This window comes from Mustelus asterias, chromosome 19, assembly GCF_964213995.1.
Source record: "Mustelus asterias chromosome 19, sMusAst1.hap1.1, whole genome shotgun sequence".
Taxonomy (NCBI): Eukaryota; Metazoa; Chordata; class Chondrichthyes; order Carcharhiniformes; family Triakidae; genus Mustelus; species Mustelus asterias.
This window is the reverse complement of record NC_135819.1, coordinates 31183480-31209250: the sequence shown is the minus strand read 5'-3', so window position 1 is coordinate 31209250 and position 25771 is coordinate 31183480. Positions and strand designations below refer to the sequence as shown.

Here is a 25771-nt window from a genome sequence, read left to right as displayed (position 1 = left end):
ATACTTTTTTAAAAATAGTAAACCCCGCTGGAGTGAACCACTCTGGTGGTGGGGAATACGAGTGGGCCTGGAGATTTCTGTCCCGGGCCCGCTAATAGCATTTATAATATATGGTAATTAATATTACCATAATTTATGTACCTCCCCGCTGATTTCCGGGGTGGATTTGACGCCACCGGAAACCCGGTGCTGGGAGATGCTAGTGTCTGGTGATAAAGTTCACACTAAGCTGCAAGTCTTTGAGCCACAGACTGAGAGTAGAATAACCATTCGCTTTTCTTCAACTGTTTTTTCATTCACTACAGAAAAGTAATGCAAAGAAGTACTGCCCTCAGGTTTCCACTTCAGGGTCAAGTGGTTTGATTTTTCCAGGCATTGTAATGTGATTGTGTGTGTGTGTGTGTCTTGTATCTTGTATCTGCTCGGGTCTCCTCCCCCTCTAACTGCACACTACGATTCCCCCGTGACTGAGAAAGATTTTCCTCGTTGCCAATATAATAAATCGAGGGCGATTCAATGTGGCTCAAAGTAACAAAGTATTTATTGCCAATGTTAAATAAGTCTTTACAACAAAGTGTCAGACTGAATTAACGCTGCGACGATCCATCTCTCCTCCCAGGCTCCAACTGAGGCACCTCCTTAACCTGGGATACGCACCCTTGCTCCCGATTGGCGCGGTCTCCCACCTGTACAAGAAGGACGGGTCACAACTAAGTTGGAAGGGCACGAATATCCTGGCTGGGAGTTTTGCTAGTGCAGTTCGGGGGGGTTTAAACTAGTATGGCAGGGGGGAGGGGATCAAAATATTAGGTCTACACGTGTAGAGGCTGGGGACGAGCTTGGGGCTGGGACAAGGCTGGCAAAGAAGAAGAGCACTCTGGGGGAGGATGACCTCACTGGGCCTGGAGGTCTGGAGTGCTTATACTTCAATGCAAGGAGCGTAGCAGGTAAGACAGATGAACTTAGGGCCTTAATGCTCACGAGGAATTTGGATGTGGTTGCGGTGACAGAGACTGGGTTGAAAGAGGGACAGGACTGGCAGCTGAATATTCCGGGGTACAAGTGTTTTAGGCGAGACAGAGGAAGGGCCAAAAGAGGTGGGGGAGTAGCAGTATTAGTTGGAGAGCATATTACAGCGGTGCAGAGGGAGGACAATTCAGAGGGGTCGTGTAACGAGTCACTCTGGGTGGAGCTTAGAAACAGGAAGGGCGCAGTCACTATGTTGGGGGTGTACTACAGGCCCCCCAACAGCCCAAGGGAAGTGGAAGAACAGATATGTCGGGAGATACTGGATAGGTGCAGGAAAAATAGGGTTGTTGTAGTGGGAGACTTCAATTTCCCTGGTATAGACTGGAAATCGCTGAGAGCAGAGACTCTGAATGGGGAGGAATTTGTAAAATGCGTACAGGAGGGTTCTTTGGAACAATATGTAGATAGCCCGACTAGAGAGGGGGCTATACTGGACCTCGTACTGGGGAATGAGCCCGGTCAGGTCTTCAAAGTTTCAGTAGGGGAACATGTGGCAAATAGTGACCACAATTCTGTTAGCTTTAGGATAGTGATGGAAAAGGATGAGTGGTGTCCCAAGGGTAAGGTGTTGGATTGGGGGAAGGCTAACTTTAGTGGGATTAGGCAGAAATTGGCAGCTGTTGATTGGGAGAGGCTGTTTGAGGGTAAATCCACATCTGGCATGTGGGAGTCTTTTAAGGAACAGTTGTTAGGGCTACAGGACAGGCATGTGCCTATTAAAAAGAAGGATAGGAAGGGTAGGATTCGAGAACCGTGGATAACCAGGCAAATTGAGGGACTGGTCAAAAAGAAAAGAGAGGCGTATGTTAGGTCCAGGCAGCTAAAAACGGAGGGAGCTCTGGAGGAGTACAATGAAAGTAGGAATGAACTCAAACGGGGAATTAGAAGAGCAAAAAGGGGTCACGAAATGTTCTTGGCAGACAGGATTAAGGAGAATCCCAAGGCATTTTATTCATACGTTAGGAACAAAAGAGTTGTCAGGGAAAAAATCGGACCTCTCAGGGACAAAAGTGGGGAATTATGCTTGGAGCCCAAAGAAGTAGGGGAGATCCTAAATGAATACTTTGCGTCGGTATTCACAAAGGAGAGGGATGTGTTGACTGGGAGTGTCTCAGAGGGGAATGTTGAACCGTTGGAGAAAATCTCCATTACAAAGGAGGAAGTGTTAGGTTTGTTAGAGAATTTAAAGACTGACAAATCCCCAGGGCCTGATGGAATCTATCCAAGGCTGCTCAGGGAGACGAGAGATGAAATCGCTGGGCCTCTGACGTAAATCTTTGTCTCGTCACTGGACGCAGGTGAGGTCCCAGAGGATTGGAGGATAGCTAATGTGGTCCTGTCATTTAAGAAGGGTATGAAGGATAACCCGGGTAATTATAGGCCGGTGAGCTTGAGGTCCGTGGTCGGGAAGTTGTTGGAGAAGATTCTTAGAGATAGGATGTATGCGCATTTAGAAAGGAATGAACTCATTAACGATAGTCAGCATGGTTTTGTGAGAGGGAGGGCATGCCTCACTAACCTGGTGGAGTTTTTTGAAGAAGTGACCAAAATGGTTGACGAGGGAAGGGCCGTGGATGTCGTCTATATGGACTTTAGTAAAGCGTTTGACAAAGTCCCTCATGGTAGGCTGGTGAAAAAGGTTGGATCTCATGGGATAAAGGGGGAGGTGGCTAGATGGGTGGAGAACTGGCTTGGTCACAGAAGACAGAGGGTGGTAGTGGAAGGGTCTTTTTCCGGCTGGAGGCCTGTGACTAATGGTGTTCTGCAGGGCTCTGTATTGGGACCTCTGCTGTTTGTGATTTATATAAATGATCTGGAAGAAGGTGTAACTGGGGTGATCAGTAAGTGTGCGGATGACACAAAATTGGCAGGACTTGCAGATAGTGAGGAGCATTGTCAGAAGCTACAGAAGGATATAGATAGGCTGGAAATTTGGGCAAAGAAATGGCAGATGGAGTTCAATCCTGATAAATGCGAAGTGATGCATTTTGGTAGAAATAATGTAGGGAGGAGCTATATGATAAATGGCAGAACCATAAAGGGTGTAGATACGCAGAGGGACCTGGGTGTGCAAGTCCACAGATCCTTGAAAGTGACGTCACAGGTGGAGAAGGTGGTGAAGAAGGCATATGGCATGCTGGCCTTTATAGGACGGGGCATAGAGTATAAAAGTTGGGGTCTGATGTTGCAGATGTATAGAACGTTGGTTCGGCCGCATCTGGAATACTGCGTCCAGTTCTGGTCGCCACACTACCAGAAGGACGTGGAGGCTTTGGAGAGAGTACAGAGGAGGTTTACCAGGATGTTACCTGGTATGGAGGGGCTTAGTTATGAGGAGAGATTGGGTAAACTGGGGTTGTTCTCCCTGGAAAGACGGAGGATGAGGGGAGACTTAATAGAGGTGTAAAAAATTATGAAAGGCATAGATAGTGTGAACGGTGGGAAGCTTTTCCCCAGGTCGGTGGTGACGTTCACGAGGGGTCATAGGTTCAAGGTGAAGGGGGGGAGGTTTAACACAGATATCAGACGGACATATTTTACACAGAGGGTGGTGGGGGCCTGGAATGCGCTGCCAGGCAAGGTGGTGGAGGCGGACACACTGGGAACGTTTAAGACTTATCTAGACAGCCATATGAACGGAGTGGGAATGGAGGGATACAAAAGAATGGTCTAGTTTGGACCAGAGAGCGGCGTGGGCTTGGAGGGCCGAAGGGCCTGTTCCTGTGCTGTATTGTTCTTTGTTCTCAATAGTCCAATGGACCAATTACATAACCCTCAGAATGCACCCTTAAAGGGGCCACGCTACCACAATTAAACTTTTATTGAATTCAAATTTCATCATCTGCCGTGGTGAGATTTGAACCCTGGACCCCAGAGCATGACCCTGGCTCTGTGGATTATTAGTCCAGCGTCAGTACCACTATACTACTGGGAAAGTCAAAAGGTGGCTGGTAAAAGTGTGAGCCACTGTTTAAAATCCAATCAAACTACTGAACAGAGTAATGGTCTAAAGTTTATTCATTAGTGTCACAAGTAGGTTTATATTAACACTGCAATGAAGTTACTGTGAAAATCCCCAAGTCGTCACACTCCAGTGCCTGTTTGGGTACACTGAGGGAGAATTTAGCGTGGCCAATGCACCTAACCAGCACGTCTTTCGGACTGTGGGAGGAAACTGGAGCTCCCGGAGGAAACGCGAGCAGATACAGGGAGAATGTGCAGACTCCACACAGGCAGTCACCCAAATTGATCCCAGGTCCCTGGCGCTGTGAGGCAGCAGTGCTAACCACTGTGCCACCGTGCTGCCAATCGGGAATGGGTGCATGCTGAGCATCAGCAACTTCTCCACAAACATTCAATTCCACTCGTTAATATGATTTGCATCTTTGTCATTTCATTTTTCATCTTGATGTTTTACGAAGTGTAGGAATAACCTAGATTCCACTGTGCTGGGAGTTGGGAATCCACCCTGTCCGTGGGATTATGTGAACCCACTCGTAATCACACAATCTCCCCCAGGTATCCTGTTTGGAAAATACCGAATATGAATTATAAAAAATATTTCCAATCTCCTTTGGATCGCTCGCGCTCTTCCCAAAGTAATTAGATGAATAAGGTTTTCAATATACAGGTGGCGACAGAGCTGAGGGAGAGTGCTGCCTGGTGGCCAGCGTCTATAACTACACCATGAGCCATAACCAAAAATCACTGGGGAAATTTGACAGAGCAATTTATAATGATAAATGTTGACAGTAATAGCAGAAAGGATGGTTTGTAGACAGCAAATGTGCACCCTTTACTTCGATATTTTTGATATTCCAGAGTGTAATCCTGATCAGCATTTTGCAAAGTTCTCCTGTTTGAAAATCCCCGGTTTGTGCTCTGTTAGAGGGTGAATTTGAAAATCAGACCACATTAGACAGCACAGCATTTGGTTTGTATTAAAGCCGGTAGCTGGGGTCCAGGATTTGCTAAGATGGTTAGTTTGCTTCTGCATGTTCCGCAAGTGTACAAACCTGCCCTGTCCCAACAGGAGAGAGAGCTGGAGCTGGAGCAGTTAACCAAGGAGCTAAGACAAGTGAACCTCCAACAGTTCATCCAACAGACCGGGACAAAGGTCACGGTGCTGCCTGCCGAACCAGCCGATGAGGAACTGCCTCCGTCCCAGGAGAAAGGTGACGCCTTGCCTGTGTTTGGTTCATTTTCACTCAAATTCTTAGCGTGAACCCAATCCTTTGGCCTAACCAGCCCACATTGCTGCCTGCCTGTCATGCGAGCGAGTTTCTAACCCTGTCTACTTGCCCTTAAACCATTTGTTGAACTCGTTGTTAAATGTTGACCTTCAGTCACTGATGCTGGTTGGGAATTTTAACCTCGCAAACTTCTGTGTATAAAAAACCCCCACTTATTCTCCTCCCTAAATCATTTACCTTTAATCGAGAGCCTCATGTTCAAGACTGGACGGAGTAAGATTACTTCTGATCGGTCCCATCTCTTTGTCATTTTAAATATCTCTATCTAACCCCTTCTTATCATCCTCCCCTCAACGGAAAACATTTTCAAAACATGCCTTGTCTTTTTATTTCCTCACTAATCTACATCTCTATCACTCAATACATTTAGTTAAGTTTATTTATCAGTGTCACAATTAGGTTTGCATTAACACTGCAATGAAGTTACTGTGAGAATCCCCTAGTCGCCACACTCCAGCGCCTGTTCGGGTACACTGAGGGAGAATTTAGCATGGCCAATGCACCTAACCAGCACGTCTTTGGACTGTGGGAGGAAACCGGAGCACCCGGAGGAAACCCACACAGACACAGAGAGAGGGTGTAGACTCCACACAGACAGTGACCCAAGCCGGGAATCGAACCCGGGTCCCTGGCGCTGTGAGGCAGCAGAGCAAACCACTGTGCCACCGCTAGGGTGTCGATTCCAATCAATAAGCCATACTCTATGGTCTTGCTTATTCACTTTGTACCTTCACACTCCCTGGGAGTAGTACGAGGAGTTGCAGGCTGGTTAGCAGCTTGCTTGGCCATTGCAAGAATGCTTCTCCCTTGGACCTCCAGTCTTGGAGTATGGACTTGAACAGGGACCCTTCAGTGAGAGTGTTAGCAACTGAGACCTTCACAGTAAGGTTCTCTGTCAATACACTATTGCATCTTGTCTTTTAGATTCTATATCTCTCGCCATTAACTCCAGTTACTCTGTTTGTGGCTCTCTCCACTTCAGTTCCTTTTTTTAATGTCTGGAGAATCTGAACCCCAAGTCATCTTGTTCCTTTACCTTGCTGAGATATGTTTTGAACTCGTATGTACCATTTTCATGTACTGGTCCTGAAAGGGGAGACGCTGGGGTACCAGTAATGTCACTGGGCTGGTCAGGGACCAGGCATTGGGGACGCAGGTTCACATCCCAGCATGGCAGTTAGTGAAATTTAAATTCAATTAATAAAATGTAGAATTGAAATCTAGTCTCTGTAATGGTGATCATCAAACTATCATCTGGTTTATTAATGTCCTTTAGGGAAGGAAATCTGCCATCCTTACCCAGTCTGGCTCTCTCCCCCATAAGCTTTCTTGCTCTCTGTCCCACACTGACTCTCTCTCTCTCTCTCACACTGACTCTCTCTCTCTCTCCCACATACACACTGTCTGCTCTCCGACGCTCACTCACTCTCCCTCTCCCACATTCATTCACTCACTCTCTCTCACTCATTCTCAGGGTGGGATTTTCCAGCCGCGCTCGTCCCCAAAAGCAGAAAGACCCACCTGCAGTCAGTGGACCTTTACATGGTCCCCCTCCCCCCCCGCCCACTCCGATTCCTGTGGTGGGCGGGATGGGAAAATTACCCCCTCAGTTTCTCCCAGGCCCCGGCGCTCCCAGGCCCCGGCGCTCCCACGCCCACATATACTGTCTCTAAACTTTTCTCCAAAGGTCCCAATTATTACAATGTTACGATAAACAATCTTGAAGCTGCTTAGATTTGTTTGTTGTCTGTAATTCATGATCGACCAAATTTTAAAAAAACAAAACACAAGATTCATTGGGCTTGGAGCCAGATGAGTTAATTTGCTCTCGCTGTATCTGTCAATTTTTCCAATTAGACATTCAATGGGTTAAACAGAAAACAGTAAAATCTCTCCCAGTTGTTGTGAGTGAACCCTGGGCTCCTTCCACAAAGAGCACTCTTTTCACATTTCCACACTTTATAGATGAACTAAGAGTATCCAGGATTCCCCCAAACTCAAACTGGTTATTTCCAAATTCCAATTTATATACTTCGATTTTTAAATTTTCCACTTACTTCCTGAGAATTGTGTTCAAAGGAACTTTCAAACATTTTGCACACACGCACACGCACACTCGCTCACTCATACACACAGATGCACACACACACATACACGCACACTCGCTCACTCACACGCGCACGCACATGCACACTCGCTCACTCACACGCGCACGCGCATGCACACGCACATGCACACTCGCTCACTCACGCGCACGCGCATGCACACGCACATGCACATGCACACGCACATGCACACGCACACTCGCTCACTCACACACGCACGCGCATGCACACGCACACGCACATGCACATGCACACGCACACTCGCTCACTCATACACACACTCTCTCGAGCAGTGACTGGCCGGCCATCATACCCAAGATTAAGGATTCCAACATGTGTCTGGTTTCAAATCACACTTTTAATACAGCCCGTAGCTCCCATTGTTTTAAACTCCGTGTGGAAACTCCTATTGCAAAATCACAATTTGGGGGAAAGAAGAGAAAACATTAAAGCTAACAACGCAACAACGAAAATCACACTTATTATTGGGCACACACACACATGCTTTCACTCATGGAGGTTTCCCAACACACAGTCTCTGCAGCATTTAACCTTGCTTTCATTCAATCTTAACAATTTAAAACTGAAATTAAAATAGAATATTTAATAAAAACAAAGGAAATAGGTTAAAAAATAATCTTCGTTCTTCTTTCTTCAAAACTGTCATTAAAACTCAAAGGCTAATTATCTGTAACTTTCCACAGCTTCAAATAGCTTAAACCAAAGTGTAAAGTGTCCCATTTTATTGTCCCAGAATCACCACTCTCCCACCATAGTGTAGAATCATAGAATCGCTACAGTGTAGAAGAAGGCCACTCGGCCCATTGAGTCTGCACCGACTCTCAGATAGAGTATCTTACCCAGACCCTCTCCCCATAACCCCACGTTTACCATGGCTAAAGCATCTAACCTACACATCTTGGGACACTAAGGGGAAATTTACCATGACCAATCCACCTAACCTGCACATCTTTCAGACTGTGGGAGAAAACTGGAATACCCGGAGGAAACCCATGTGGACACGGGGAGAATGTGCAAACTCCACACAGACAGTGACCCAAGCCGGGAATCGAACCCAAGTCCCTGGTGCTGTGAGGCAGCAGTGCTAACCACTGTGCCACCGTGCTGCCCCAGATAAAGCAGTTGCTTGAACAACTGCTCTTTCAAAGTACAACGACATACTTTGAACAAGCAACTTTAAAAGAACTTAACAGAACCAGACCACAGGGGATTACCTAAGACTCAGACAAGGAAAATCTCTGAGACTCCCACACACAAACAGCAACTTGGGCTTTCCTTATCAACTCTCCTTCCAACTCTCCTCGAATAGAACTAGTGTTTTAATGATGCGTTCCGAATGCAGTCATTCAGACTCTCTTCCAGACTGTTAGTCAGCTTTTTACAAACATGCGTTTTATCATTGATCTGCGTCTTTCACCGTGCTTACCGTGCAGAGGTGGCACAGTGGTTAGCACTGCTGTCTCACAGCACCAGGGACCCGGGTTCAATACCCAGCTTGGGTCACTGTCTGTGTGGAGTTTGCACATTCTCCCCGTGTCTGCGAGGGTTTCCTCCAGGTGCTCCGGTTTCCGGGTTAGGTGCTTTGGCCATGCTAAATTGCCCCTTTTTGTCGGGACTGGTTAGGGTAAATGCATGGGGTTGTGGGGATGGGGCCTCGGTGGGATTGTGGTCAGTGCAGCCTCGATGGGCCGAATGGCCTCTTTCTGCACTGTGGGATTCTATGATTCTAGGTGTGCTTGTAGGAAGTTTTTGCATCTCCAATTAGTTGACAATATTTCTGGGTGAGGTGAAGGGACATAGTTCCTTCTCCTCTCCATTCTGTAACACCCACCTTTTATTTTGGTGCAGAGGGCCCCTTGGAGTTCTTTGCGTTGTAAGGGAGGGTTTGAGCTGCCTCTCTTTGCCCTGTAAGCCCTGTTTTGATGGGGTTCACTGGCATGGAAGTGAGTGGGACTGACAGTTCCACCGCACACTCATCATGTGGGGGATTATCCCAGGAATCAGCCCTGTCCCCATACTTACTGGCCTCATCTGTCATACCTCCCCGATCTATATCACTGTCCAACAAGCCCCTCTGAACTGACAAACGCGACTTTAACTTGTTACTGTCTCCTTGATCCTTAACATCTCATTCCTTTGAGCTGAGAGTTACAAAGTTCACTTGACCATCTCCCTCTGACACTTTGTACAGTCAGTCAATATCTGTTTCTGTTCTGTTTGACTTATGTAAGAGTTTCACAGCAGCTGTCACACCTCTGCTCTGTCTCCGCAATCCTCTGGTTACCTGTGTCTGTTTCTCACACAGCTCTTACTGTCTCTCAAACTACTTTCTCAAACTGCGTCTGCAATTGACTCGTACATAACACTTGAATTTCAATCCTTTGTTCAGATGCTAAGGAAATAGAACATGCCACGTTTCAATTTCCTGTTGTGCAGCGTTGGCCTGCTGTTTCAGTTTACTGATCTCTCGCTCAGTTTACTGATCTCTCGCTCAGTTTACTGATCTCTCGCTCAGTTTACTGATCTCTCGCTCAGTTTACTGATCTCTCGCTCAGTTTACTGATCTCTCGCTCAGTTTACTGATCTCTCGCTCAGTTTACTGATCTCTCGCTCAGTTTACTGATCTCTCGCTCAGTTTACTGATCTCTCGCTCAGTTTACTGATCTCTCGCTCAGTTTACTGATCTCTCGCTCAGTTTACTGATCTCTCGCTCAGTTTACTGATCTCTCGCTCAGTTTACTGATCTCTCGCTCAGTTTACTGATCTCTCGCTCAGTTTACTGATCTCTCGCTCAGTTTACTGATCTCTCGCTCAGTTTACTGATCTCTCGCTCAGTTTACTGATCTCTCGCTCAGTTTACTGATCTCTCGCTCAGTTTACTGATCTCTCGCTCAGTTTACTGATCTCTCGCTCAGTTTACTGATCTCTCGCTCAGTTTACTGATCTCTCGCTCAGTTTACTGATCTCTCGCTCAGTTTACTGATCTCTCGCTCAGTTTACTGATCTCTCGCTCTGTCTCTCTCTTTCTCACACACAACTCTTTCATACCACTGGCTATTGCCGTGGCCTTACTGAATTTGGAGGTGCATTTCCCTTATTCCCTCTGAGCTTCTTTCCAACACTGCTGACCAGTGGATCTCTGATCCTCAAAAAGCTTCTCAGTATATTCTGCCCATTTCAGCCATTCAGATACTTCCAGCGTACCTTCAGCCAGCCTTGTATTTCACTTTCTATCTGTCTTTGTCCACCCACACCATTTGATTCGACATGGTGTGACTGACAATCCGCTAACTTAACTACAGCCCAGCCAGGGATGCTAAATGTTGCCCTCGAACTTGGGACTGATGGGCCTTGATGTGATGTTGTTTGGGGTCTTACTGCTTCTTCTATAGTTGTTGATCCCAGGTTATTGCTGCCGATGTCCCCAGATCTCTCTCTCTTGTGCAGATGTTACTGGCACTGACCATGCTTCCTGTCATGTACTCATAGGGTAGGTAATAAGCAATCACTATCTTTTTGATCACAAATACTGAAGAGTCGTGCCTCTGTCAGGGGGTTGTAATTCTCTCAGGAACATGACACAAATGGGTCTGTGTTCAATCATTGCTCAACGCACAGCAATAAACACTATCCATTCCATTCCCGTGTTTGTTCCATCGCTGCACATCCTGCTCTTTGCTGCTCCCTCAGTCCTTCGCCTGATGCAGAGTTCGCCCTTTTAACCATCAGGCTTTGCTGGTGTCTTCACTTTGCTGGTGCCTTTATGAATACCCATCCGGCTACAAGTGACTAACACACATTGGTGATATTCTGATTCTGATATTGATATGCTGATCTCCACCTGTAAGTGGAAACATTTCTCTTTGTCCAGCATATCAGACCTTTCCCTTATCTTAGAGACATCAGGTTACCCCTTTTTTAGTCTGTATTCCAAACATTTCCTAAATGATTTGCATTGGGGACTATAGTGTCCCCAGTTATCGAATCTATAGAATACCCTTATAAATAAAGATTAAAAATGTAATACAGTAGCTTACAATTTGCTCCTTAAAATATTCTACAAAACAAGGTCATAATCCAGCGGCAGTCAGCCTTGGAGTTGGTTCGCAGCATTCCACAAGTGTTTATGACCAGTTCAGTCTATCCTGGCATTTAATAAAATCAATGCTCCATTTTCAACCTATGAGTGTTCAATTTACATCCATCAACTTGCCTTTAAGTGCATGCAGAGGTAAAGTTGCTGGAGGTTCAATGCTAGAAATTCTCAAATACTTGTAGGTCTTGTATTTTTCCTTAATGGCTTGTTGGAGCTGGAATTTGGCTTGAAGGAAGATCTTGTGCATATCATTCCTCCTCATTGAGATTACTCAAGATAATCATTTATTGTTTCAAACAATTGCATTTGCAAAGGTTCAAGATTTAAAAGATTAAACACGGTGGCACAGTGGTTGGCACTGCTGCCTCACAGCACCAGGGACCCAGGTTCGATTCCCGGCTTGGGTCACTGTCTGTGCGAAGTCTGCACATTCTCCCCGTGTCTGCATGGGTTTCATCCGGGTGCTCCGGTTTCCTCTCAAAGTCCAAAGATGTGTGGGTTAGGTGGATTGGCCATGCTAAATTGCCCTTACTGTCAGGGGGATTAGCAGGGTAAATGGTGTGGGGTTATGGGAATAGGGCCTGGGTGGGATTGTGGTCGGTACAGACCCAGTGGGCAGAATGGTCTCCTTCTGTACTGTAGAGTTTCTATGAAATTAAACAACATCTCATTATAAAACTCTTAATAATCTACCATGTTTCCTATTTTTACCTATTCCAAATTGTCTAAGCTTGTCGTATAATGTCTGACACTTTGCCGCACATTATACATTTCTAAAATCACTGGGTTAAGAGCCCTGAACTTTTTGAAGACGTTTTTGGAGTCACAGTAATCACATTTTACCATCAGAGGATGCCCTGATGCAGATCACTGTTCCTTCAATGTCACTGGGTCAAAATCCTGGAACTCCCTCCCTAACAGCACAGTGGGTGTACCTACACCTCAGAGTCTTTAGCAGTTTAGCAGGGCGGCACGGTAGCGCAGTGGTTAGCACTGCTGCTTCACAGCTCCAGGGTCCCGGGTTCGATTCCCGGCTCGGGTCACTGTCTGTGTGGAGTTTGCACATTCTCCTCGTGTCTGCGTGGGTTTCCTCCCACAGTTCAAAGATGTGCGGGTTAGGTTGATTGGCCAGGTTAAAAATTGCCCCTTAGAATCCTGAGATGCGTAGATTAGAGGGATTAGCAGGTAAATATGTGGGGGTAGGGCCTGGGTGGGATTGTGGTCGGTGCAGACTCGATGGGCCGAATGGCCTCCTTCTGCACTGTAGGGTTTCTATGATTTCTAAAAAGGCGGCTCACCAATCACCTTTTCAAAGGGCAATAAATGCTGGCCTGTTCAGCGACCCCACATCCCATAAATGGATAAATAAAACTCACGGAACTACTGCTTCACACCCAGCAGCTGTGAATATTCTGACCCCCGGCTTCCAAAGCTGAATTCTGGACCAGCAATGATCACAACCATTTTTTTTTAAACAATTGGTGCCATTGTACATTGTCCATCCATCCTCCTGCTAAGGCTGGGGAGTTCTTTTTTTTTCTTTGTAACGTGTTTTTAATGCTGTTTCCTCCCTTCTCTCCTGCAGCCTCACTGACTGGTTCCCTGAAATGGCCCAGTTCGTCACGGCAGCTACCCAGCAATTTGAGACTTCTTCAGAACCCGCTGATCTCAGGCTTTAACCCAGAGGGCATCTATGTCTAGCTTCGTACCCTGCACCTGCGAAGCCATCTCGCGAGGTTCAAAGGGAGCTTAACTGCAAGAGTCTCGCCGGAGATGGATAACCACTTGTCTCATTGAGTTTGTTGATGATGTGCCTTGTGCAATGGCAGCCTGTACTACTTGAGCCATATAACTAGTGAGCGAGCCAGCCATGCCTGGGGTGGTGCGGGGAGAGGGGGGATGAAACTGTTGGAAATGCAATGGCTGCTGGTCAAACTACAGCAAGAACCGTCTGTGCAGAAATCTACCAGGATCAGTCACCACTCGTCGATTCTTCGAAAGGCAAAGTTGCTCACTTTGTGATTCACGTTCAAATGATAAAGGAGTGGGAACCCTCGGATGTCGGACACCGAGCGTTGCCGGATCCATTATTTTCTTATTGATCCGACAACTGTTCATCCGAGGTGGCTTTAAAATTCCAGATTCTTCCAGCCAGACTCAGATGCCTCAAACTGAGGGAGTTGTTCAGAAATAAATGGTAAAAATTTCCATGGAGGTATTTGAAGGTCGGATCTGATATGTTTGAGCTTCACCTGTGTGTTGTGTGGTCACGGAAGAATACTACACCTGTTGTCTGTTTTGTTTTAAAAGTCTTCTTTCTTGTGCACTGTAAAACAATGATGGAAATGTAAAGAACTTTGAAGAAGGACATGGGGTATTTACCCCTAAGCTCTCATTCCAGAATGCTAAATATCCAGTCTTGTCTGGAACATCTGAAAGTGCTAGCTTTTCTTTTTACTCCATTCTTTAAGTTACCGAGCTGATGCTCAGAATGGAGTGGGCAAACAAAAATCTATTCCTTCCTTGCTGCAAAAATCAAATTCAAAATTCAGGTCCCCACGCAAGAGACATGCACGTTCCACGCTGACAAGGAAAGGCATTGCACCTGATCTCGAGCTTGATCTAAGTGAAAGGGTGGGTGGCACAGTGGTTAGCGCTGCTGCCTCACAACAGCGCCAGGGACCTGAGTTCACGGTGGCACAATGGTTAGCATTGCATCCTCACGGCTCCAGGGGGGACCTGGGTTCAATTCCCGGTTTGGGTCACTGTCTGTGCGGGGTTTGTACATTCTCCCCGTGTCTGCGTGGGTTTCCTCCGGGTGCTCCGGTTTCCTCCCACAGTCCAAAGATGTGCAGGATAGGTTGATTGGCCATGCTAAATTGCCCCTTAGTGTCCCGGGATGCGAAGGTTGGAGGGATTAGTGGAGTAAGTATGTGGGGTGACGGGGATAGAGTCTGGGTGGGATTGTTGTCAGTACAGACTCAATGGGCCACATGGCCGCCTCCTGCGCTGTAGGGATTCTATGGTTCAATTCTGGCCTCGAGTGACTGTGTGGAGTTTGCACGTTCTCCCCATGTCTGCGTCCGGGTGCTCTGGTTTTCTCCCACACTCCCAAAAATATGCAGGTTTGGTGTATTGGCCATGCTAAATTGCTCCATAGTGTCAGGGGAATTAGCAGGGTAGATGCTTGGGGTTACGGGGATAGGGTGGGATTGTTGTCGGTGCATGCTCGAAGGGCCAAATGGCCATCGTCTGAGCTGTCAGGATTCTATGATAGATGGAGAGGCTTGCCTTTTGCATTATGTCTGTTGAGACTTGTAAACTCTGAGCTGATCCCTGCTTGGGTCCTGCTGTGGATTGTTTTATTAGTAAGAAGTTTAACAACACCAGGTTAAAGCCCAACAGGTTTATTTGGTAGCAAAAGCCACACAAGCTTTCGGAGCTCCAAGCCCCTTCTTCAGGTGAGTGGGAATTCTGTTCACAAACAGGGCATATAAAGACACAGACTCAATTTACATGAATAATGGTTGGAATGCAAATAGTTACAGCTAATCAAGTCTTTAAGAAACAAACAACATGGGTGGAGAGAGCATCAAGACAGGCTAAAAAGATGTGTATTGTCTCCAGACAAGACAGCCAGTGAAACTCTGCAGGTCCAGGCAACTGTGGGCATTCGGTCACGGGCATTCGGCCTCTGATATTCGGGTAAGCGTTCTCCAAGGCGGCCTTCGCGACACACGACAGCGCAGAGTCGCTGAGCAGAAACTGATAGCCAAGTTCCGCACACACGAGGACGGCCTCAACCGGGATATTGGGTTCATGTCACACTATTTGTAACCCCCACAGCTTGCCTGGACCTGCAGAGTTTCACTGGCTGTCTTGTCTGGAGACAATACACATCTCTTTAGCCTGTCTTGATGCTCTCTCCACTCACGTTGTTTGTTTCTTAAAGACTTGATTAGTTGTAAGTATTTGCATTCCAACCATTATTCATGTAAATTGAGTCTGTGTCTTTATATGCCCTGTTTGTGAACAGAATTCCCACTCACCTGAAGAAGGGGCTTGGAGCTCCGAAAGCTTGTGTGGCTTTTGCTACCAAATAAACCTGTTGGACTTTAACCTGGTGTTGTTAAACTTCTTACTGTGTTTACCCCAGTCCAACGCCGGCATCTCCACATCATGACTACGAATGTTTTATTATACAGAGCCTGGCAACTGGCTCTACCACTACAAGCCAACAGGAGGAGTTCTCTCTGCAGAGAATGGACAGGAATTCATATGAAAAGTGATTTTCTGCTGTGGGCTCTCAGTAAGTGAGTGTGTGAAAGCCTTTGGCTGAAAACCCAGCTTGCAAAGTTCAGTGGACAAGCCAGGCACCCACGACCATGCTCATCATTAACAAGAATCCTCATTATTGATGAGTGGGAATGTCTATTTTACATATTTGAGTGAATCTGAGGAGAAACATGGCTGCCTGATCAGGGGAGTTAACTTGCTGGCTATGGTAAAGGAGACTTGCCGGATCCCAGCAATTATAACAGCAAACAAAATATTTAGATTGTACTTTTGTCTACACTTTAGTGTATATTGGTATGTACAATTAATATAAGATTCTGTTTAATAATGTCTCTTTTATATTATGCCAAGTGATCAAAATGGAAAAATGCACAGGTAGAAGACGTAATATTTTGTCACTATTTGGGAAGACGATAGCAAACGCTGTCAGAACAATCATTCTGTAAATCCTATTTATTAAGTATTGTTGCTCTGAATTATACAAAAGACTTGAGTCACTCTATATAGATTCAAAGGCAAGCTTGCAATTATCGCTAAATCAATGCAACGTGTTAATATTCAGTATTATGAAGGTGCAAAGAAATGTACTGTAAAACAGAACTGATTTTTATCATGTTTTCTTTACTCTTATCATTGCTTTTAAACGCAACATTGTGAATTTTAAACGCAGTTGTTCTGAACTGTAATATTCTGCTAATGTGAAATGCAGAGTACAATAAAGTTCATGTTCATTGAATGATAATTGAAGACTGTATAAGTGCTTTAAGTGTCAGTCACTTGTTACATGCTGGTGAATGTAAAGAGATGGTTGGATTCTCTCTTGCTGGAAATGGTCGTTGTCTGACATTTGTGTTACTCACTTATGCACTTATTATCCCAAGCCTGGATATTGTCCAGGTCTTGCTGCATTTAGGCATGAACTACAGCACTGTTGCTTCACAGCGCCAGGGACCCGACTTTGATTCCTGGCTTGGCTCATTGTGCGGAGTTTGCACGTTCTCCCCGTGTCTGTGTGGGTTTCCTCCGGGTGCTCCGGTTTCCTCCCACACTCTGAAAGACATACTGGTTAGGTACATTGGCCATGCTAAATTCTCCCTCAGTGTACCCGAACAGGCGCTGGAGTGTGGCGACTAGCGGAATTTCGCAGTAACTTCATTGCAGTGTTAATGTAAGCTTACTTGTGACACTAATAAATAAACTTAAAATTTACATCTGCATATATTTTTAAAATGCACTTAAGGTGAGGGGGGAAAGTTCAAAGGAGATGTATGAAGGGTGTGTTTTTTTTTTAAGAGTGGTACGTGTCTGGAACGTGTTGCCAGGGGTGCATTGGTGAACCTGATTCGTTTTTACGACAATCGATGATAGTTTCAGGTCGCCATTACTAAGCTTAGGAGTACAGGCAGATACGATAGGATAATTTAAGGGGCTTTTATGCAAGGAATAGAGGGATATGGACCAAGGGCAGGCAGAAGGAATTAGTTTAATTTGGTGTCATGTTCAGCACAGCGTGGTTCCTGTGCTGTACTGTTCCATGTTTATATACATCATAGTGTCCTCGGCCCAACCATCTTCAGCTGCTTCATCAATGACCTTCCCTCTGTCATAAGGTCAGAAGTGGGGATGTTCGCTGATGATTGCGCAATGTTCAGCACCATTCGTGACTGCTCAGATACTGAAGCAGTCCACGTTCAAATGCAGCAAGACTTGAATATCTAGGCTCAGGCTAATAAGTGGTAAGTAACATTCACACCACACAAGTGCCAGGCAATGACTATCACCAACAAGAGAGAATCTAACCATCACCCCTTGACATTCACTAGCATTGCCATCACTGAATCCCCCACTATCAACCTTCTAGGGATTACCATTGACCAGAAATTGAACTGGACCAGCCATATAAATAGTGACTACAAGAACGGATCTGAAATCCTGCTGCAAGTAACTCACTTCCTTACTCCCCAAAGCCTGTTCACAAGGCACAAGTCAGGAGCGTAATGGAATACTCTCCACTTCCCTGGATGAGTGCAGCTCTGACAAGAAACTTGACACCAAGTTTCTCTGACACTATCCAGAACAAAGCAGCCCACTTGATTGGCACCCCATCCACGAACATTCAATCCCTCTACCACAGTGACAGCAGTGTGTACTATCTACAAGATGCACTGCAGGAACTCACCAAGGCTCCTTAGACAGCACCTTCCAAATCCACAACCACTTCCATCTAGAAGGCCAAGGACAGCAGGTACCTGGAAACACCACCACCTGCCAGTTCCCCTCCGAGCCACTCACCATCCCGACTTGGAAATATATCGCCATTCCTTCACTGTTGCTGGGTCAAAATCCTGGAACTCAGCTGTGGATGTCGGAGCTGCAGCTGGGCACACTGGTAGGCAAAGGAAAACACACAGGTGGCAAGGGCTTGCACTCATCAGGTGGAATTTTACAGCCGTTCCCAACTCCATTGACGTCGACGGGACTGGAAGATCCCACTGGCAGGAGGAGTTGTAAAATTGCACTCACTATATATAGTCTGCCTCAATAGTATTTTGAATTGAACTGTTTGTAAGCCTCATGGATTCCATCTTGAACTGTTTGTAAGCCTCATGGATTCCATCTTGCTTCAATGTTTCGCAGTTGGTTCCAGTTCCAGAATGGTGGCCCCCATCTCAGACCAATCAGGAACTTGTATTGATTCAATTCTTCCACATTATCACTAGAGCAATTTGTCAAAGTGTGCAGAGTTAGACCCTTGCCATTGGTTCTCAGGGTGCAGCCTAGCCACCTCTCCTGGCAGCCAATCCCCACTGCTCTGGCTTCGAGAAATGTGTTCACCCACTTCTCAGCATCTCCTGCTGCTCTTCCACTGATGTCAGTCGTATGTGGATGGCATGATTACACGTGGGCACTTCAATCACTCTGAGAATGGAGTGTCAGAGACACTAAATCCTGAGACTACCCTAACTATTGAGATTAGAGTTCAATGGGCACATTCAATCATTAATGTCCTTCTTTGCTGACTTGTCAATTTCAGCATCTATGTGGATCTGAACGAGATAAGAATGGAACATGAGCCTGAACCTTAAGGAGGGTTTGAGTGTGGGGCTAAAGAGCTGTGTGTATCTGGCTGAAGCCTTTGCTAATCCTCATTTGGAGAATAGTTTGACCTGCTTGCTTCCTTATCAAGGGTGTCAGTGGAGTTTGGGTAAAGGGTTAGCACTCGCATTGCTTTAGCACTCGGGTTGGTTTGGAAGTCACTGGGTGACAGAGCTTTTAGTGAATTCGGGGGGAGTGTGTAGAATGGGCCTGTATGCTGGGCCACCTCAAACACTGTGTTGCATGGCCAGCTCTCTCCGGCCTCCGCAAGGGTCATGCAGCAAACATTCCCAACTTGACTCATTTGTCCAAAGTGATGGCTCACGCTCTCACACTAATGCTAAAGCCATTTCTGAAACAGACTTCTGAGTGTTTGGGTGATTGTGGAGTTGTGACTGGGTGCATCCCAGCAATCCATAGTCCAGGTTGGGGGGGGGGGGGGGGGCACTCAGTGAGAATACGACAAAGAAACCTCAAAACTTCATGGCAGGCGAAAGATGTCAAGGTTTCTGGGTTTGTGATGTGCAAGTGGCGATTGGGAGGGGGGAGGGTGGCAGGAGCACGGATATGCCTCGTTAGTCTGCATTGAGGAGCGAGGTAGAGGCGACATATCGTGTTCTCATGCTGCTGCTCCCTGTCCACCCATCCATCGGGTTAGGCCTGAATGAATGTTCGGTGTCTTTAGGAGCAGGCGTCAGGGTGATAGGAGTGTATCCCTGCAGCAATGTGAGGTCCACCCATTGATAAGCCGCCATGCACACAGACCTGGCGAGGGCGTTGATGGAATTGCTACAATGAATTAAAGTTGTTTCAGGTTGTGGATGACGAGATTACGGTTCAGCCTTGACAGTGCCATTTATCACCAGGGCTCCACATTTAACTGTTGTTTAGCAGTGGGCGGCACGGTAGCACAGTGGTTAGCACTGCTGCTTCACAGCTCCAGGGTCCCGGGTTCGATTCCCGGCTCGGGTCACCGTGTGTGTGGAGTTTGCACATTCTCCGTGTCTGCGTGGGTTTCCTCCGGGTGCTCCGGTTTCCTCCCACAGTCCAAAGATGTGCGGGTTAGGTTGATTGGCCAGGTTAAAAATTGCCCCTTAGAGTCCTGGGATGCGTAGGTTAGAGGGATTAGCGGGTAAAATATGTGGGGGTGGGGCCTGGGTGGGATTGTGGTCGGTGCAGACTCGATGGGCCGAATGGCCTCCTTCTGCACTGTAGGGTTTCTATGATTTCTATGAGATGTGAGTTCTGATATTTAACCAAGGAAACATGGGACTTTTGAGAGGAATAATGTCCCCCAAAGCACAAAGATTCCAGGCTCGTAAAGACAAGCAAAGCAAACCATGATGAGAATGTGTTATCGGGTTACTCCCTCCTGGAAGCTCTGTCTGATCCTCACGCCCATGTCTACCACAGCCCACCCCTGCTATGGCCTCTTCATGCAGCTCGTCAACATCCTAGACCTCGTCATCTCCAACCCCATCAACGTTCTCCACATCGAGGCGACACCTCGTCCTCCCATCTCTCACTCAGGCAGGACACCCCCACATTGCAGTGCTAGGCTGTGGAGAGAGCCCCAGATAATGATGATCTCTGTGGAGAGTATTGCAAAGCCCTGCTGGAGCAGTTCAAACATCTGAAACACATCTCCAGGAAGCCCATCGCTATACACCCGCTGGAGACACGTGCAGCATTGCCGCTCTGACCCTGCGGGTTTTGATTTGATTTATTATTGTCACATGTATTTGTATACAGTGAAAAGTATTGTTTCTTGCACACTATACAGACAAAGCATACCATTCATAGAGAAGGAAACGAGAGAGTGTAGAATGTAGTGTTACAGTCATAGCTCGGGTGTAGAGAAAGATCAACTTAATGCGAGGTAAGTCCATTCAAAAGTCTGATGGCAGCAGGGAAGAAGCTGGTCTTGAGTCGGTTGGTGCGTGACCTCAGACTTTTGTATCTTTTTCCCGAAGGAAGAAGGTGGAAGAGAGAATGTCCGGGGTGCGTGGGGTCCTTAATTATGCTGGCTGCTTTGCCAAGGCAGCGGGAAGTGTAGACAGAGTCAGTGGATGGGCGGCTGGTGAATTAGTGGGGAAACAGTCTCTCAGCATTTACCCTCTCATACTCCCAAAGTTGAATTCACTTCAAGGAGGTATTTATATTTTAAATAGGGTTATATCAGTCCTAATCTCACCTTGTCCATGCAGTCCATGTGGTTTCCTTCTCTATGAACGGTATGCTTTGTCTGTATAGCGCACAAGAAACAATACTTTTCACTGTATGCTAATACAGGTGACAATAATAAATCAAATCAAATCTTGTTAGATCAAGTCCACTCTGCTGTTTCCTTGGTAAACACTGAAGCAAAGTCATTATTTAATATTGCTGCTATTTCGCTAACATTATCTAGGGTTTTATCTAGAACATAGAACATAGAAAAACTACAGCACAAAACAGGCCCTTCGGCCCCACAAGTTGTGCCGAACATATCCCTACCTTTGAGGCCTACCTATAACCCTCCAGCCTATTAAGTCCCATGTACTCATCCAGGAGTCTCTCAAAAGACCCTATTGAGTTTGCCTCCACCACCACTGACGGCAGCCGATTCCACTCACCCACCACCCTCTGTGTTAAAAACTTCCCCCTAACATTTCCCCTGTACCTACACCCCAGCACCTTAAACCTGTGTCCTCTCGTAGCAGACATTTCCACCCTGGGAAAAAGCCTCTGAGAGTCCACCCGATCTATGCCTCTCAACATCTTATATACCTCTATTAGGTCTCCTCTCATCCTACGTCTCTCCAAGGAGAAAAGACCGAGCTCCCTCAGCCTATCCTCATAAGGCATGCCACTCAATCCAGGCAACATCCTTGTAAATCGTCTCTGCACCCTTTCAATCTTTTCCACATCCTTCCTGTAATGAGGCGACCAGAACTGAGCACAGTACTCCAAGTGGGGTCTGACGAGGGTCTTATATAGCTGCATCATTATCCCCGGACTCCTAAACTCAATCCCTCGATTGATAAAGGCTAGCACACCATACGCCTTCTTAACCACCTCCTCCACCTGCGGGGCCGATTTTAGAGTCCTATGGACCCGGACCCCAAGGTCCTTCTGATCCTCTACAGTACTAAGAGTCTTTCCCTTAATATTGTACTCCTTCATCCCATTTGACCTGCCAAAATGGACCACTGCGCATTTATCTGGGTTGAAGTCCATCTGCCACTTGTCCGCCCAGTCTTGCATCCTATCTATGTCCCTCTGTAACTTCTGACATCCCTCCAGACTATCCACAACCCCACCAACCTTTGTGTCATCGGCAAACTTACCAACCCATCCCTCCACTTCCTCATCCAGGTCATTTATGAAAATGACAAACAGCAAGGGTCCCAGAACAGATCCCTGGGGCACACCACTGGTGACCGACCTCCAATTAGAAAAAGACCCATCTATACCCACTCTCTGCCTCCTTTGGGCAATTTGCGATGTTGATGGTAGTCATGATGTGGACCTCCTTTGGGCAAGCCAGTTCTGGATCCACAGGGCAGCAGCCCCTTGGATCCCATGCCCTCTCACTTTTTCTAGAAGCCTTGCTTGGGGGACCTTATCGAACGCCTTGCTAAAATCCATATAAACCACATCTACCGCTTTCCCTTCGTCAATGTGTTTAGTCACATTTTCGAAGAACTCCACCAGGCTCGTAAGGCACGATCTGCCTTTGACAAAGCCATGCTGAGTATTCTTGAGCATACTAAACCTCTCTAAATGCTCATAACTCTTGTCCCTCAGGATCTTCTCCATCAGCTTACCAACCACTGAGGTTAGACTCACCGGTCGGTAATTTCCTAGGCTATCCCTATTCCCCTTCTTGAAAATAGGAACCACGTCCGCAATCCTCCAATCCTCCGGCACCTCTCCTGTCTCCATCGACGACGCAAGGATCATCGCCAGAGGCTCTGCAATCTCTTCCCTCGCCTCCCACAGTAACCTGGGGTACATCCCATCCGGACCCGGCGATTTATCTACCTTGATGCCATTCAAAGATTCCAGCACAACCTCTTTCTTAAAGTCCACATACTCAATCTTTTCAGTCCACCGCAACCCACTGTACATCCACCCAGGTCCTTCTCCTCTGTGAAAACCGAGGCAAAATACTCATTAAGCACCTCTGCCATTTCTACTGGTTCCGTACTGATTTTCCCGCCTTCACCTTTTATAGGCCCTATTCCTTCACGTCTCATCCTTTTACTCTTCACATATTTACAGAACGCCTTAGGGTTTTCCTTAATTCTACCTGCCAAGGCCTTCTCGTGACCCCTTCTGGCTCTCCTACTTTCCTTCTTTAGTCCCTTCCTACAAGCCGTATACTCATCTAGATCCCTATCTTCGCCAAGCTCTCTGAACCTTTTGTACGCTTTTCTTTTCTTCTCGACTAGGTCCCACACAGCTTTCATGCACCACGCTTCCTTTAACCTACCAACTCCTCCCTGTCTGCTCGGAACATTGTCCTGCAGAACTCTAGACAGACATTCCTTGAAAAACTGCCACCTCTCTTCAGTAGATTTCCCCGAGTTCATCTTAGTGGTCCTGTTCAAAAACAGAAAGCCAGCATTTATTGCCCAAGCTTAAATGTCCTTGAGAAGGTGGTGATGAGCTGCCTTCTTAAATCGCTGCAGTCCCTGTGGTGTAGGTGCACCCACAGTGCTGTTAGGGAGGGACTGTGAAGGAACAGCGATACATTTCTAAGTCAGGATGGTGATTGGCTTGGAGGGGATGTTCCAGACGGTGGTTTTCCCACCTGTTGACCTTGTCCTTCTTAGATGGAAGCGCTCATGGGTTTGGAAGGTGCTGTCTAAGGAGCCTTGACGAATTACTGCAGTGCATCTTGTAGATGGTACACACTGCTGCTAATGTGTGTGGCTGGCGGAGGGAGTAAATGTTTGTGGATCTGGTGCCAAATCAAGCGGGGCTGCTTTGTCCTGGATGGTGTTGAGCTTCTCCAAACACGTTGGAGCTGCAGCCATCCAGGCAAGTGGGGAGTATTCCATCACACTCCTGACTTGTGCTTTGTAGATGGTGAAATGGTTTTGGGAAGTCAGGAGGTGAGTTAGTCGCCGCAGATTCCGAGCCTCTGACCTGCTCTTGTAGCCATTGTATTTATATAGTTAGTCCAGTTCAGTTTCTGGTCAATGGGAACCCCAAGATGTTGAGTCGAGTGATGGTAATGCCACTAAATGTTAAGAGGTGATGGTTACATTTTCTCTTGTTGGAAATGGTGATTCCTGGCATTTGTGTGGCATGAATATTATTTGCTACTTACCAGCCCAAGTCTGGATATTGTCCAGTTCATAGAACATAGAACAGTACAGCCCAGAACAGGCCCTTCGGCCCACGATGTTGTGCCGAGCTTTATCTGAAACCAAGATCAAGCTATCCCACTCCCTATCATCCTGGTGTGCTCCATGTACCTATCCAATAACCGCTTAAATGTTCCTAAAGTGTCTGACTCCACTATCACTGCAGGCAGTCCATTCCACACCCCAACCACTCTCTGCGTAAAGAACCTACCTCTGATATCCTTCCTATATCTCCCACCACGAACCCTGTAGTTATGCCCCCTTGTAATAGCTCCATCCACCCGAGGAAATAGTCTTTGAACGTTCACTCTATCTATCCCCTTCATCATTTTATAAACCTCTATTAAGTCTCCCCTCAGCCTCCTCCGCTCCAGAGAGAACAGCCCTAGCTCCCTCAACCTTTCCTCATAAGACCTACCCTCCAAACCAGGCAGCATCCTAGTAAATCTCCTCTGCACTCTTTCCAGCGCTTCCACATCCTTCTTATAGTGAGGTGACCAGAACTGCACACAATATTCCAAATGTGGTCTCACCAAGGTCCTGTACAGTTGCAGCATAACCCCACGGCTCTTAAACTCCAACCCCCTGTTAATAAAGGCTAACACACTATAGGCCTTCTTCACAGATCTATCCACTTGAGTGGTAACCTTTAGAGATCTGTGGATGTGGACCCCAAGATCTCTCTGTTCCTCCACAGTCTTCAGAACCCTACCTTTGACCCTGTAATCCACATTTAAATTAGTCCTACCAAAATGAATCACCTCACATTTATCAGGGTTAAACTCCATTTGCCATTTTTCAGCCCAATTTTGCATCCTATCTATGTCTCTTTGCAGCCTACAATAGCCCTCCACCTCATCCACGACTCCACCAATCTTGGTGTCATCAGCAAATTTACTGATCCACCCTTCAGCCCCCTCCTCTAAGTCATTAATAAAAATCACAAAGAGCAGAGGACCAAGCATTGATCCCTGTGGCACTCCGCTAGCAACCTGCCTCCAATCCGAAAATTTTCCATCCACCACCACCCTCTGTCTTCAATCAGACAGCCAGATACCTATCCAATCGGCCAACTTTCCCTCTATCCCACACCTCCTCACTTTCATCATAAGCCGACTATGGGGGACCTTATCAAACGCCTTAGTAAAATCCATGTATATGACATCAACTGCCCTACCTTCATCAACACACTTAGTTACCTCCTCAAAAAATTCAATCAAATTTGTGAGGCACGACTTGCCCTTCACGAATCCGTGCTGACTATCCCGGATTAATCCGCATCTTTCTAAATGGTCGTAAATCCCATCCCTAAGGACCTTTTCCATCAACTTACCAACCACCGAAGTAAGACTAACCGGTCTATAATTACCAGGGTCATTTCTATTCCCTTTCTTAAACAGAGGAACGACATTCGCCATTCTCCAGTCCTCTGGCACTATCCCCGTGGACAGCGAGGACCCAAAGATCAAAGCCAAAGGCTCTGCAATCTCATCCCTTGCCTCCCAAAAAAATCCTAGG

The 25771-nt window shown here is 46.6% G+C and overlaps 1 protein-coding gene across 6 annotated transcripts in view; it reads left to right on the top strand.

The window, feature by feature from the left end:
• Nucleotides 1-14967, top strand: part of rassf8b (Ras association domain family member 8b) — a 142930-nt gene extending 127963 nt beyond the window's left edge. For all 6 annotated transcript variants that reach the window (XM_078235287.1, XM_078235289.1, XM_078235288.1 and 3 more), the window contains 2 exons: nt 5063-5204; nt 13090-14967. In XM_078235287.1, coding sequence (XP_078091413.1) covers nt 5063-5204; nt 13090-13205 — 258 coding nt within the window. In that variant the 3' untranslated portion in view covers nt 13206-14967. The remainder of the gene's footprint in view (nt 1-5062; nt 5205-13089) is intronic.
• Nucleotides 14968-25771: the final 10804 nt, after the last annotated feature.